At 42.7% G+C, this 15,655-nt stretch overlaps 3 protein-coding genes across 6 annotated transcripts; 2 read left to right on the forward strand and 1 right to left on the reverse strand.

Moving 5' to 3' along the window:
• The first annotated feature begins 7,548 nt into the window (after positions 1-7,548).
• Positions 7,549-10,458, forward strand: LOC120901838 (plasmolipin-like). Of its 4 annotated transcripts, none has more exons than XM_040310155.1 (3): positions 7,549-8,193; positions 9,024-9,535; positions 9,619-10,458. In XM_040310155.1, exons 2-3 carry the CDS (start codon positions 9,149-9,151, stop codon positions 9,760-9,762), a joined length of 531 nt encoding a protein of 176 aa, XP_040166089.1. In that variant the 5' UTR covers positions 7,549-8,193; positions 9,024-9,148; the 3' UTR covers positions 9,763-10,458. The 4 variants fall into 4 exon arrangements, with proteins under 4 accessions (XP_040166089.1, XP_040166088.1, XP_040166087.1 ...); XM_040310154.1 differs by having other exon boundaries at positions 7,549-8,183; XM_040310153.1 differs by lacking the exon at positions 7,549-8,193 and adding an exon at positions 8,324-8,861.
• Positions 10,459-10,607: 149 nt separating this feature from the next.
• Positions 10,608-12,728, forward strand: LOC120901837 (T-cell activation inhibitor, mitochondrial). Its single transcript, XM_040310152.1, has 4 exons — positions 10,608-10,729; positions 10,809-11,405; positions 11,499-11,811; positions 11,876-12,728. Exons 1-4 carry the CDS (start codon positions 10,707-10,709, stop codon positions 12,494-12,496), a joined length of 1,554 nt encoding a protein of 517 aa, XP_040166086.1. The 5' UTR covers positions 10,608-10,706; the 3' UTR covers positions 12,497-12,728.
• Positions 12,729-12,775: 47 nt separating this feature from the next.
• Positions 12,776-13,505, reverse strand: LOC120901839 (ER membrane protein complex subunit 5). The gene is made up of 3 exons (XM_040310157.1): positions 13,315-13,505; positions 13,197-13,249; positions 12,776-13,110 (listed from the first exon to the last, which is right to left on the reverse strand). The coding sequence occupies exons 1-3, from the start codon at positions 13,388-13,390 to the stop codon at positions 12,871-12,873; spliced, it is 369 nt and encodes a 122-aa protein (XP_040166091.1). The 5' UTR covers positions 13,391-13,505; the 3' UTR covers positions 12,776-12,870.
• Between the last annotated feature and the right edge of the window lie 2,150 nt (positions 13,506-15,655).

A 15,655-nucleotide genomic window follows, 5' to 3' on the forward strand; every position in this document is an offset into this window, starting at 1 on the left:
CGTACTTGTGTTCTTTTCTTGTAAGCACTGTAGGCAACCCTGCAGCTAAATGATTTATGATCGGCTACAGGGACAGCGGTGAACGGTTTTGCTTCTGTGGTAGTTTTCATTTGCGTAAGGGTGGTAAAGTTTTGATGGGAATCAAACCCGTTTTTTTTTGCCCCTAACGAACGTTTCGGAACCCTTTTGCGGTACCCTTTCGTTATTATGATGTGTGACCATCCGTTGATGAGGGTGGAACCAGTAGATTAAGGTGTTGATCCGCCGTGAAGGATGTGTGATGTGTGGGGTAGTAGAATAATGGGTTTTAAATACCACGCAGTTATTAGTTGATAGGAGTTGCGTTTTGCCAACAGTTTCAAATAGGTAGATGATGATATTTAGCGTGTAGTCTCTTTCATTTGCGGGGAAAATTTGTGTATGCCTTAAGCAGTTATGGGCTTTTCTTTAAAAAAGGCTTTAAAAAGACCATTTAATTCACCATCTTTAGCCACAGTTTGATATCAGGGATACTCTGATTAGCGTTTAAAAAATAGCATAGCTGCGATCCCGTGGTAAAGTGGTCAACACGACTTAGCAACGTGCCGGTCGTGGGTTCAAGCCTCATATGGACCGTCCTCCCTCAGCAACGACTTTATTATCCGGCTGCGTGGTTTGATATAAAAAAAAAACTCAAAAGCCATGTAAAGTTCGGCATCACCACATGACCATAGGTAACTATGCCAAAAATAAGAAAAAAATAGCTAATATTTTGAGTCGATTCCATTTTTTGGTCAAAGAAATTATGTTTTCTTATCAAAGTTGATCATTATTTGTACAACTTAAAATGAAGGTTTCTCTGCACAAACTTTATCTTGGAAACCATATAAATGATTGATACCAAAAAAATAATACAATAAAATAAATTTAATTAAATACATTTTTTTAAACACCAATGTATAGTTTCATTTTCAGCATTCGTTCTACTTATAAGACTTTTTACGTGTGCATTATTGCAGTAAACTTGTACAGTAGTTATGTGGACATATTAATTGTTTGTTAAATATCGCTTTAAAGCCTTTCCTCATTATTTATTTTCTTTTAAGTAATGATAACTGTTAGAAAAATTTCCAAAACAAAATACATACATACAAAATATAGAACTCATCTATTTTGAACTATTTTACTTTTTCTATTTATAATCTACGTTATCACCTGTTCCTTAACATACACCGCCTACCAAAACTATATGCACTGTCGTTTTTTCCGATGGAAGAAGGTTGATAAAAACGGTGAATTTATGAATCGTGTGAAATGCTATTTCACATATATGTATATTTTTGTCACATTTTTTTATTATAATTACATGACGTATTACAAAATATAAACCAATTTAGGCGTACCATAACTATAAAGACAAATATAAAAATAAGTTTTTCGTACTAAATCATGCATTTAAAAATCATCCAAAAATATGAATAAAATATTCTAGTAGGATTTCACAGACGTACATTTTTAACGATTTTTTAAATGTTTTTTAATCGAACTTTAGAAAATAAGAATTTTATATTTATTCTTGTCAAACTGTTCTTGTTAATATCAAAACTATTCAAAAAATGTTATCGGATTTTTTTTTTTTGAAAATACAAACCAAAGTACAGTGGAGCGCCGTTTATACGGGACCTTTTATCCGGTTGAACGTTTATCCGTGCTGTTGAAAAATGACAGTTCAATACATATATGACATTGCGTGCTGGAGGAGGATATTTGAAATAACGGTTACCAGAGTTTGTTTGTCATAACAAAATACGCTATAATTCATGGCACATTTCAAATATTCTCATTGGAAAAACATGAAGTTTACAAAACAGGTTTACCAGCTAGGTTTTACCAATTTCAAAAATAAACAAAAGTATTTATTTTATCACAAAAGGATTTTGTGATAAAATAGATACTTTGACTCATTATCCGTGTTATTCGACTATCCGTGCGAGGTCGAGTCCTGAAGAGTCCGGATAATCGGCGCTCCACTGTATGTAAAAAAAAAGCCAAGAAAACCTTATCAACTTTGTTAATAATGGTTCAAAACTGATCCGATTAAAAACAAGCGACACAAACAACTCAATAACATTTTTTATCATATTCTGAATGTTTGTTATTGTTACATATATAGTTAAGAAATGTAATCATAACTTGATTTGTTTTTAGACCGCTACAAATGGGCGCTGCAAAAATGACTCTGTCCCTATAGTTATGATAAGCGGTGTACTTGCCTCAGACTATCCTAACTAACTTTAAACTATTTATTTGAGAGAGTTTCTATATAATGTTCAAGACTTCAAATTTATAATCATGGTTCGATTGTATTGTAATATAAGATATAAGTTAAGATTACTCTACGATTGCCTGACTAGACTCATGATTATTAGGAATATATAAATACATTATATTATTTATCTGAATTTAGTAAAAACTAGAGTTGCTATAAGCTTCATTAGCTGGCCAAGATTGACTTTGAAGATCAAAAACACCAACTAAGCGAAAAAAAACCAACCCCCAAGATTCGATAATACTCCACAAAGATGCAAAACTTTTAAAACACATTCTAGCTGCCCATTAGGTTAGGGCAGCAAAGTAAAAAAAAAATGCCAGAAGCTTGGCTGCTTTTAATCTTCAAAGTGAACCACAAAGCACAGCACCACGCACCGAGCGGGGTTGATTGTTTGCTTGTGCGAATGTCTGGTTATAACTAAAACAATTCCACGCAGTAAAAGCCTACGATACAAACACACACACGCACATACACTCTTGCTACACACTCCTGTAGCGTACTAATAATAAAGATGGAGCAAAACTTGTTCACCTCGCTGGATGGGATGGAGGCTGGGCTGGGAGAGTAAAATAAATCTGCAACGCTTTCTCGCTGTACTCTTGCCTCCTCTCTAAACCCTTTCCTCCCCCTCCCCCCCTGGGTTACTTGCATCCAGCGTGCGCTGTAATAGGTAGGGGTAGCCGTAGGAAGCGGCTAGCTAATTTATACATCCCTTTCCGACAATGAACGGCAATAAAGGTTGCGTTTCGTTCCAGCCGAGCGTCGTCGGCCGACGGGACGCGTTGCGAAACGAGGGCAGCGAGAAGTATACACAAGATGAAGACATTCCACAACGGTACGGTGACGCGGAACGAGCCCGGCCGGTCCAGTGTGAATGGTCAGCTTTGAACTGAGTTTTCTTTCTTCATTTGTTTTTGTGTGCGGTGGTATTTTTTGTTCTTTCTCCCTTCTCGCTACTGTAGTAGCATGCACGGTTGCGCTGTGTAAACTGGTGTGTCTTGCCGGTGGCCCCGAGACAGGAGTAATAACTTCGTGCAGCGGCGAACGCGGCCATCGAGCACGAGGAAGTGTAATAAAATTGCTTTTCACACGCTCAATGTGTCACTTTTCGCACGGGCACTCCCCTGGGGGGGCTAAGGTCAGATGGTGGAAAATTCCTGGAAAGCAAGCAAAACCAAATAAAAGGATTGGCGCAGATATGCAGACTGCCCATGGATCATGGTTGTTTAACATGGAGAAGAAAGATCGTATAATAAATCAATCGCAGTTGATGTTATTAGATTTTATTTAAATAATTCACAGATAATCGTAATGCGATCATACGAATGTTTACATTTCGATCTGGCGCTACGGAACGCGCTTCCAGATGAAAAACCACCCACCCGCCGATGAAGGTTCTTAATTACATTATCCATCTTTCTGTACGATCGCGATCGTGCCGCTAATTAAAATAACGTTGTGACATAAAGTTTATTTAGTGATTAATACAGGCGCTGCGTACGTAGATGTGTGTGTGTGTGTGTGTGTGTGTGTGTGTGTGTGTGTGTGTGTGTGTGTGTGTGTGTGTGTGTGTGTGTGTGTGTGTGTGTGTGTGTGTGTGTGTGTGTGTGTGTGTGTGTGTGTGTGTGTGTGTGTGTGTGTGTGTGTGTGTGTGTGACCACCCTGAATCATGAAAATAACTCCCTACAATCGAACGCCAACGATCCAGCATGTGGTGTGTGCGAGTGTGAACGGGAACCTTCCACCGCAAGTAACGATCGACCCCCGTTGCAAGGTGATGAAAGGCGTATTCACCCCATTTTCACATCGCCAGTTGGGGGGGGGGGCGATAGGTATGGGCCATGTTTCGTAGTGTTTTTTGTTTCTTCTCCATCGAACAGCTTTCCACTTCAACTTCACCTACATTGAAGCGTTGGCTGCTGTAACATATTCCGTCTGTGCGGGGCGAGCCGAAACCTAGCGCACAGTGGCGCAGTGCAAGCACGGCGGGAATTTTCTACGATCGTACCAGACAGACTGGTGGTAGCAGATGGTGTTTTACGCCGACCATTACCCCTCAGGTTTGAAACAGATTTAAGGTCATTTATCTTTGCCTTTGAAAACCATGCAAAGGGAAAAGGATAACAACAGGTTTGGTGTAGCTAAACTGGCCCGAAAAAGTGTTATTTTATGAGCGCTTAAACAGGATCGAATCTTCAAAGCGATGAGCATTTATGGTAAAAGGTAAACAGACGAAACGATGTTGGAGATTTGTTCCTCCTTTTGGCCGTACGATCACTATCGATCTTTATTTTCCCACCGTTAAATGATGAAGCTGATTGCATAAAAGTTGTCCCCGCCCTCCAACCATACAATTTAAGCCAGATGAAGCAAGCTGTCCGGTTGGTTCGAGTGACATTTAGTGAGCACTGTGCACTTCACCTCGATAGATCATTTGCAGCTTGCAGTGGTGATCGTACGGACACCCACAAAAAAGGGGTTGAGAAACATGTACAGCGGGTGGTTTGTGCTGCAAAATAAACAAAACCAACTGTTTGCCGTGCTTGGTCGTTTTGGCTCCTTGGAATGGGGCATTTCCTGCCCTCGAGCCGTGAGTCGAATCGGTCGGGCTGCCAAACGGTCAACGGCTGTTCATGGCTTTTAAGTATAGCAGCAGCAACAACAACCCTCAACTGGGCGGTAGTAGGATTTGCAATTACCATGTGCCGCTGCCGGTGGAATTATGATGCTGTGAGGTGATGTGAATGCTATCTGCCCAGACCGATTGCCTCTTTGCTTACTTTTTATTGAAATCACTTTTTTTTTCTCTCCCTCTGCGGTTCGGGAGTTTGAACTCTTGCAATGAGCGGAAAAATAAATAAAGAGCATCGAAGAGGTTCGACTGGAGTGAATCATTGCAAAACAGCAACGGAAAAGGGGAGAATAAAACAGCAAACGCTGGTCGGACGTTGAAGATGGAACACAGGAAATCAATGATCATTACGGGCTGATTGTTTTTGTGAAACCGATATCGCTTATGCAAATTTAAGCAACGGGGTGGGGGTGTGTTTGCGGTGCACTATTCAAGTGGGATGTAAATACATTCAGTCGGCACAGGGCGGATACTAATCAATCAATCTTGGGCGGCGTAAAGATTGGCGGCCGTTGTTTGAGTAGGTCTGCGGTTGTGATTTACTAGCGCTGAATGACGTATTTAGAAGTCGTTGAATTGAACATGTAGCTCTATTTCTAAAAAATAAAAAAATTGATATATAACTAGAAATAGAAATAGAACCTGTTTGTTTGTTGCCAACTCTGTATACGTTTTTAAGACAGTTTTCGAGTAAAATATACACAAGTAAACACAAAATTTTAATAATCATGTCGGATAGACAGTCATCACTAGACGTATTTTTAAGCGTTTGTTACGTATTTTGAAGCGTTTTATTTCAGCCACAGCGATGACATTTGAATTCTACCTGCACAGCATCTCGGAGAGTATCCGTTCTCCTTCTTCTTCTTCTTCTTCTTCTTCTTCTTCTTCTTCTTCTTCTTCTTCTTCTTCTTCTTCTTCTTCTTCTTCTTCTTCTTCTTCTTCTTCTTCTTCTTCTTCTTCTTCTTCTTCTTCTTCTTCTTCTTCTTCTTCTTCTTCTGCACAACAACCGTTGTCGGTCAAGGCCGGCCCTTTAACAACTAGTGGGATTGGCTTTCAGCGACTTATTGATTTACCCATAGCAGCATAGTCAGTCCTACGTATGACGAGCACGATCCATTTGCGGCTTGAACCCATGCGGGCACGTTTTTAAGTCGTACGATTTGCGGACTGCACCACTAGACTGGATAAAGCATCCGATACTTGAATAAAAAATTTGCTTGTATAAAAACTTTCAAACGTCTTGAAATTATCCCAAGCGCTACAAAAATAGCTTCAATGATTTGCTCAATAGATGGCGTATTACAACATATTATTATATCGCTGTCCTTTTCTTGCAATATGTTTTGCCTAGCCTTCATCTAATCATGGCATATATACCTTCCTAACTTTCCGAGCAAAAATGTATGTGAATGGTCGTGTGGTCAGATTCGTGAATATCAACACCAGCGACCATTACTCGAATCTTATATGCTTCAGAACAAATAGTTATCATTGGAGTTTAAGTATTTAAACAATACAGTCTGTTCCCGAGTTAAACGGTTCTTGACTTACACGGATTAAGAGATACGCGTTTTTTTCTAAATTTGACAGCTTAAATGTCAAATCAGTACAATTTGCTTCAAGTTCGGTATAAATTGCATTTTTGCTAACAAATTGAAACCGCTTAAAAGCCAGAAATATTAGAATTTTCTGCACGAACTAGGGAACAGACGGTATTTTGTTTAATTGTTTAGCTAAAAACAATTATATGGAAGTGACATGTGATATTTATTTATGAAACCAGATTTATTTAATTAAAATTATTATAGCGTTTTGTCGCTATTCAAACCCTTTGAAGATTTCCAATCCAATTTACAAGATTGTTTGCTACGAGTTTTTTTTTTGTTTAAGATTTTGAAACACAGTCTTTTTCCGAGTTACGCGAATATTGCCTGCCAGGGACATTCACGTTATTCGATTTTTTGCGTATGTCGAATATCACGTTTTTTAGCCTAAATGTGAATTATAAATATGTAGTTATTTATGATTAAATTTAATCACTTTTTGCATATTATTAAGTTTTATTACGGGCGCATACAATTCGTTTAGAAAATTTGGTTATTTCTGTTTAATTAGTTATTTTAAACTTTTAGCAAAACTGCTATTTATTTTTCATTTAAAAATTATTGGAGTACCGATTTGACGTATGAACTATAAAAAAATGCGTAACTCGAGTGTTGCGCTAACTCGGAGAAAGACTGTACAAGAATTGCAAATTAAATCCGTTTGATTCAAAAAAATACGAAACACTTGAAAATACACTTCAAATGCATTTTTCCTGGAAGGGGTGAAATACTGCATGACAACCCCTGTTTCATGAGAAGCGCTGGCACAACGGGTGTTCGAACTAGAAAACAATGGTCACGGAAAACTAACAAAATAATTATTTTCCCCCCAAAGATTACTTGAAATTAAACGATTTTTGTTTAATTTTACCATTACTTCCTCATTGTGATTTATTATAAAAAAATATATTTATTTTAGTTTTGTCCTGCCAAACGTCACTGGTGTTCGGGGTTGTGATGTCCGCACGGGTGCCTCCCATAGTCATTTGTTTATTTTCCTTTTTATTTATCAACCAGTCGCCACACAGTGGAGGCGAAACCATTGCTGATTGTGTGTTGTGCCAGAGAGAGAAAGAGAGCGAGAGAGAGAGAGAGAGTAAAAAAGAGAGAGTGTGCGATACGATAGAAAATAGTAAAACATTGCTTACGCACGAAATATACGCCTCCCAAACCGACCAACAAAAAAAAAGCGCCGCAAACCAAAACAAACGAAAAACCACATCGAAAGCGTATCCGCCGCGTCCGTGTCTGTGTTTATGTGAAATACCCCCGTTTTTCTTTTACTACTATTGCTGGTGCACCCGACACGACAGATTCGCTTCCCCAGCCCAGCGCAAGCAGTGGTCACAGCAGTGCGTGCGTGCTGCGCTTCGTGCCATGTGTGTATGCCACAGCCGTCCATCGTCCATCGTTCATCCGTCCAAGACCGAGTGAAAGTGTGCACTGTTGGCGGTGCCGCGTTGCTTCTGGAGCGTTTGGAGCCCCCGTACGCGAAGCATTCTCGATGGAAGTCTTGTCCGATCGTCGGCGGGCGCATCAGTATTAGCGCCTCAACAAGTGTCGCGTTTTGAGCAAATAAAAAAAAAAAACAAACAACGTGCACTCACCATTCTACTTCAATCGTGTCGCCTAGGTGAGTCAAGGTAAAGCCAGACATCCATGACATCAGCATCTCGCGGTAGGCAAGTGAACATAGTAGGCACAGCAGAACGCGCGACGTCTTTACCAGCCCGTCTTGAGTCATATACTTGTTGCGTATAGGGTGTGTGTTTGTGTGTTTTGGTGTTTTGGTGCGCGTACAACATCCTCCCCCTTTTTGCGCGAGTCCTCACCAACGCAAAAGCGCATGTGATAGCGTGTGTTTTAAAAACTAAAGCAGCATAAACCGCTAAATTGTGCTGACTGTGTGTGGATCGTGTGCCGTATGGCTTAGTTGATTCAATTTAACGCGTTCTCTCTATTATTAAATTAGGGCCACCCACGATATCCCCCACCCCTCCCCTCCCCCCTGTGTGTTGGCAATGGGGGTGGCAAGAAAACGAAACTCTGATCGGAGTGTGTGAGTGTGTGTGCACGCCCTTAAAGTTTTTTGAATTCAACACACCACTTGCCGTCGTCGTCATCAGCATCATCCGTTTAGCAACTGGTCGCTAAACGGTGGCAGGTGGTTTTTTTTTCAATGGTCTCTCCAACGCCCTCCAAGGTCGGTCCGTTTTGTGTGTGTGTGTGTCCCGGGAATGAATTCGAGCCGTTCCAAACGTTTTTTGCTTCGAAATTCGAAGGAGGTGGTCAAATGCGAATGAAAATAGGGGTGGGTTTTCTATGCTTTCACTTTACCTCCTTATCGATCGAGCGCCAAGTGTGACGAAAGGGCCGAATGATTAATTGACGACAAAAGCTTAGGAGGACTATTGATTTTTCTTTAATGTAATGCTTGCATTTTCTTTCCCTTTACTGTTTCACCCTCTCGTAGTAATTCCAGAAGAGACATCAAACACCCTGGACAGCGTAGCAGACCGTAAAGAAAGCGTTGTAGTATAATTAGAACGGCAGTTGTAAAGGAAGGGAAAAAATCACAAACAAACACACACACACACCATGAGTGAGTTCACGCAAACGGCCACCGTGACGCAGCAGCAAACGGTCGTCCAGCCGTACATACGGTACGACCCGGAGTACGTCCGCACCATCCCGGGCATCGTGAAGATCGTGTGCATCGTGCTGAATCTCATCGGCTTCATCTGCATCGAGTTTTCGTACTTCAGCTACCGGCCCCAGGGGTCGTTCTTCAACACGGTCGCGATGCTCGGCTTCTGGTTCAGCGGCATCATGCTGGTGTTCTATCTGTTTCACGTGTGCGAAAAGTTTCACAAAATCCCCTGGCTAAAAATAGAGCTGTACTTCTGTGCCGGCTGGGCCGCCCTCTACATGATAGCGGCCTCGGTGGCGGCCTCGACCAGCATCGAAGCGTTTCAGGCGGCCGCGGTAAGTTGGAGGCACGGTGCCTCTTGTTCTTTTTTGGAAGAACACACCGTTAAAAACAGTTAATTGTTTCCTTTATTTTCCAGTTCTTCGGATACTGTGCCATGATCGGGTACGGGGTCGATGCGTTCCTTAAGTTTAAAAGTGTTCGGGCGGGCGAAATCGCCCAAGGCTCCCGTACCGTGCACGTGCAGCAGCAGCAGCAAACGGTTTCCACGCTGACCGCCTAGATGCAAAACGAATCAAAGCAATCTAGGGTTACACGCAGCACTTCACCACAGTCTCCTTAACACAAATCTCCTCATCGTGGTTTCCTTCTGATGGGCTGCTTAGAAATATTGCGACAACAGTACGCTTTTGCTCCAGTTTCTTTTGTTGTTTTTTTTTTTTGTATAGATTTTAACGTCTTTTACTCCGTGTAACGTGTGTAAAGCTGTTTATTGTTGCCGAACCGGTACGTTGGTGCGGTCGGTTTTCTTTTATCGAATGCTACAAGGAGCTAGTGTTTTACCGTAGCTTGTTCTAACCTAGCAAGTAATTTTAATTCGAAATGCCTTTAAGCTAAGCCTTAGCGCTAAACCACCCAAAACGGTACAGCGCCTTACAAAGTCACCGAAAGTCACCGAAACGGGATAGCTTTTACAAAACCGAAATTATAACAGTGTGTGTTTGTGTGTATTTGTGTGCTTGTATATTTATAAACGGAAAACGGAACGGAATCCTCTTATCGAATCTTGTCGACCGTCGTTATCGTCGTCCTTGCCACAGGATGCGTTTTGAAACTCATTTATTTACAAAACAAATGTGCAAATGTGTATTAATGTGGCTTATTTTGTAGTATGTCGATGTGCTTGGGAGAGGTTTAGCGGCGATCACAATGTAGAAACAACCTTACTTTACTAAATACACTTTACACCGTATCGTAATTGTTGCGTTAGCTCGCTTGAAAAGAAAGAAAATGATAGAAATAAACCAAATTTTATCGAAACTGTTCATTTTACCGGCTCTTTCAACATCCGAGTATTGAACTAGCCGCTGTAGCTAGTATCTATTTGACAGCGATCAGCTGTCAGTGTGTTGTTTTGCTTCGCACCAGCAGAACTCTGTTGACAAACTTTGTGCGGAGTGGTGGGTCTTTCTCCGTCGCAAAAAAACCTCCTTCGTACGGCTCGGAATGTACATTTTCATCGGGAAATGGTAAAACGCGTAGCATGCAAACCATACGAGCGATGCTAGAAAGCTACCCCTTTGTGTTTTGTGTCCTGTTTTTTTCCAGTACGCACCGGTATGCGGTTCCGGGCACGCTGCTAGTACGCCGGATGATCAGCTCGTCCGAGGTAGCGACCGCCCTGCGGCCGTTCTACTTCGCCGTCCATCCGGATCTGTTCGGGCGCTATCCCCAGCAGCGGCAGGTGAACGAAGACTCGCTCAAACTGCTCAGTGCGCACCTGGAATCGTTGCTGACGCAGAAACGAATCTTGCCCTCGACGCCGCGCGCCCTTCCGTTCTACATCCGTGCCTCGAATGCGCCGCAGGACCGGGGGACGTTCAATCTCATCAAGGTACCGCTGGAGCGTACGGTCGACGCAAAGCTGGTGCTGAGGCGAATACTCGAATCCTGCAACCTGCCGACGGGGTATGTGGATAAGATGCCCGCGACTAAACCTAGCTCAACGGCCACCTCGTCCAGCGGCAGCCCGTACGAGGAAGGCTTCCAACAGCAGCAGCAGCATCAATCGTTTTACTACAAAAAGCGTTCCGAGTACAACTTTGGCAAGGAGGAAGAGGAAGCGGACGATTCCGGCCCGTTCGAGAAGGAGTTTGATCTGTTCCAATTTCGGATAAAGAAGGTGCGCGAGAATGAAACGCTAAAGTAAGGGCGAGTAGCTTTGCGTTCCCGGTAACGATTACGCTCTTTGACACATTACATAACTGATCGGTTTTTGTGCTCGGTTTGCGCACACAGGAAATGGTTGCGGAAGCATGTCGTCACCGCTACGGTGCGCACGAAAGCGGTGCAGGAGCTGCAGGAGGAGGTGGAAAAGTTGCGCGAGGACGTTACGAAGCGGCTGGGATTGCGTGAGATCATCTACGACTGTGGCTGGAACGTGGAGCACTTTCGGGGTTGCTTGAAAAGTCTGGAAAAGTTGGCCGAACTGCATCCGGGTGCGCTGGATGGGCTGAAAGATCGGACGGTGGTGTTTGCAGCGTTTACCGGCGTAAGCCTCGAAGGGAACGTGATGCTGTTTACGGGCGATGTGCAAAGGAATTGGTTGGAGGTAAAGGTGACAGCGATGGACATAATCTTTCTATGCCATTTAATTGTTGTATTCATATTTTTAGCTTATTAAAACGATTGATAAACACGATAGCTACCTCAGAAAATTGCCAGCGTACGAGTTCGCGCTCTCCCAAGTGCTGCGCAACATACGCATCGGACGGCGCAAGTTTATGCCGAAAGCGCAAGCGATGGCGTACGCTTCGCATCTGCGCAAGATAACGACCGCACTGCTCGATTATCTCGGCAAATCAAAGTTCCCCAAATCGTGGCCCACCGATCTGTCAAAGTTTGAGCTGGTGGTCGAATCGGAAGCCGGCCCACTCATGGTAAGCCCTACCGGGCAGCTAATAGTGCCGGCCACCTGTCCCGGCTCGCTGCTGGTCGACTTTCTTACGAACCATCTGGAGGAGGCGCTCGAAAAGCAAAGCTCGTACGACCGGCAAAAGCACATCGAGCGCGATCTGCACGCACGCTGTGTGGCCCAGTTCCGGTTGCTGTCGCTGACGAAGGACGATTCCGTAACGCCCGACCGTATGATCGAGTGTCTAGAGAAGCTGCTGGCGCAAGGCGGACTAGCCGGAGGGGGCCAGCTGGAGCTGGCCGATTTGAATCTTACCATCACGACGTACTACTCGGTGCTGACGGACGGCACGGTCTGTATACCGTGGGACTGGAAGCAATAGGGCGGGAGCGGGAGATACGGGTCGAAGTGAATTTTTAACCATTTTTCGGACCGGTCAATTCAACCGCTGTAACTGGTGTGTGCCATGTGTTTCGAAATTCTAGGTTTTGAAGCTGTTTTCCGAGAAACGTAAAACGCGGGTTTAGTGTGTAAATTCAATTAGCTAGGTTATTCAGATGCGTCGTGCGTAGCGTTGAAAGACAATAAACAAAGGACATGTTATGAAGGTGTAATACCTTTAAAGACGTTATTACAAATTTCAAATGAAAACATGCTTCGATTTTCATGTTATCCACGCCCCACGCAGCATGATGTACACCACGTGGACCACACTCGGGGGGGTTTATTTAGAGTTTTAGTATTTGGTTGAATGGTTTAATCCAGATACGATTCCGTCGTGTACGCACGATCGTACTGCTCCGGGTCGGGCTGCTCGTACACTGGGGACAGCGCTTTGCCTCGGTGGTTGAACGTGTAGAACGAGGGAATGTTCGCGAGGGTTTCCCACGATTTCGCCTGCAAATCAACCGCAGCACGAATCTCCTTGAAATCGCCCACCACTTGCAGGATGTTGTAGATGATGTAGATTAAGCTCGCAATCGCTTGGAAAATTATCTGTTGTGTACATTGAACGGGGAGAAACAAAACGAAAAGAACGATATAACAAGGTGATAAAAATGCACAACAGTCACTGCTCTTACATCGATCGGCAGCTGGGTGAATTCCTGTTCCGTGATCCGTAGGTAAGCACGGTCTGAAAAGATACGGAGAAGATGGTAACGATTTGGAGCTTTCGGCGATCAGTGTACGGGCACTTACGCTGGGCAGCGGAGTAAGCCGCATGAAGCAGGGACAGAAATCCGAGTACGATTTGAATTTTATTGAAAATTGCCATGATTCCTGGAGGTCCCGATGGGTTGGAAAAGTGGATGATTTGTTTACAAAAATGTGAAAAGACAGCACACTGGGACGCTGCTGACACGGGTGTCAGTGACAGACCAGTGGAATTGGTGGAACGAAAACTGTGCTTATTGTTTATTAGCACATGTTTGACTTGATTTGCGATACAAATAAATTGAATTGAATTTGTTAACAACTTACAAAAACACGAGTATTCTATATTCGCACTGCAAATTATAAAAAAAATGCTCCCAAAAGTACTTCACTACCCAACTCGAATACGTGTAAACTCGCCTGCAGCCCGGATAATAGCGTCCGAGCCAGAGTGACCAGAAATCAAGGACCGTAAAGATATCAGGTCAAGTTATAAGCCCGTTTTGACAGCTAGGTGGAAGAAGAATCGACGAAGAAAACTGACAGTTAGTTTTCCGCTTTTGGCGAACGCTTCAAGTTCTCGAAGGAAAATTTCCATTTTAAATCACGGACTGTGTTCTAATAAACTAAAATATTCACCCAAATTGATCTCCATCAAATATTGACCATGCAAAACGTAAACAATCCATCAATACATATACAAGCGGAAAACCATCTGTCAAAATCGGAGCCCAGGGGGGGGATCGCCAAAAGCGCTATAACTACACCTCATTATACATTCCACCTTGCCAGAAATCCAAATTTTTTTGTATTCCTACCAAGGTGTATATACAGTGGAGCGCCGTTTATCCGGGTACCTTTTATCCGGCTGTCCGTTTATCCGCGCTGTTGAGAAATGACAGTTCCCGGATGACAATTTCAGCACGGAAAATCGGGTTGACATTTGATGCAAGTCGCTTTCCGTTCCGCTTTTCAGACGAAAGCGATCTCACTATGAGCAGCGTGCTGTGAGAAAAAATGGAAGGGGAAAATCAGTACAATCATCGTCATGGTAGTCATGGCGAAAAAAAGGTATTCCCCTCTTTCACTTTTTCCACCGTTACATCCCTAGTACACTCTGACTCTTCCTTTCTATTCAGTTCATCTGTTGACTTGTTGTACTGCCGTGGTTGGATTTGATCTGCAGTACATCAAGTCAGAACAGCTTTATTAAACTTGTAAACCATTGAAGGCTTCGAAATCTAGGACGTTTAAAAGGCACTAGTAGACACATCCAAACTTGGAGAAGAAATAGATCAACGCACCAGTGAAATTATTTACGATGATATCGTGTTACCTTGGATGATTGCATGGAGTTTGAGAAACATCAATGGATGATGAAGAGCATACGATGGAGAGTGCTAGTAATGAATTGGTTTTTCGTGAATTGTGGAAACTAAATTTGATTCTTTTTTAATGGTAGCTGCTGATTTAGGATCCAGGCTAGACAAAGAAAAAGTATTTGAAGAAAATTTGGGAAAATAGAATGTATAAATCCTCCAAGTGCAAATAATGACTGAAGCAATTCCAATGTGACTAGCAGTGGAAAAGGAGTGTACGCTTTCTAAGCATGGATGAATTTGCAAATAACAGAGGATGTAAGAACACTGCAAAACAGCACATGTTATGTGCATGTGGCCTGCCGACTCTGTCACTCAATTTACACTACAAACCATTAAAAGCACGTGATTTTATTTAGCTTTTTTAGGGTTTGCCGCGTGTAATTTTCATGTTTATAAGGCAGGCTTTTAGGCTTTAGGCCTTTCTGTGATTCATAGGAATGTTTAAGAAATGTTGTTGCAGGTCAAAACTACAAAATACATCACGAATCAATACAATTATACTATGTTTTAAGTAATTGATTAGATGTGTATTTCTCTCAGTTTTAATGTGTTCCATCGTATTCAGTTGTTTAAGTGTCGAACATCTGTGTCGGCCAGGGGCCCCAAAAATGGCACCTACGCCCCGCTCACAAGTAAAATTGCTACTCAATCTCACATTTGATACAATCCCTTGCTACACGCTTTAATCAAGCCTCTAATTTCGTGTGATCGCTTAGGGCCTCCACTCGTCTTAATCCGCCACTGCTAACAATCACCCGCAATCCAAAAGATGGCCTTTTGTGGACGATTATTTACGTTCTAAATTCGACTCGATGCGGTATTTCTGGGTGTTTCTAGGTAGGTTCTAGGCTCTCTAGGTATTTTCAATTCATGTAATATTCCTCTTGGTTTTCAACGTTAACGGTTAATGGTCATCGCACAACTGGGTATCTTCTTCATCGTCAAACGCTGCTTCATTTTTTGTTGATGCCGGTCGTGGAGAAACAATCACCCTCTGCAATTTA

Source organism: Anopheles arabiensis, chromosome 3 (assembly GCF_016920715.1).
Source record: "Anopheles arabiensis isolate DONGOLA chromosome 3, AaraD3, whole genome shotgun sequence".
NCBI classification, from domain to species: Eukaryota; Metazoa; Arthropoda; class Insecta; order Diptera; family Culicidae; genus Anopheles; species Anopheles arabiensis.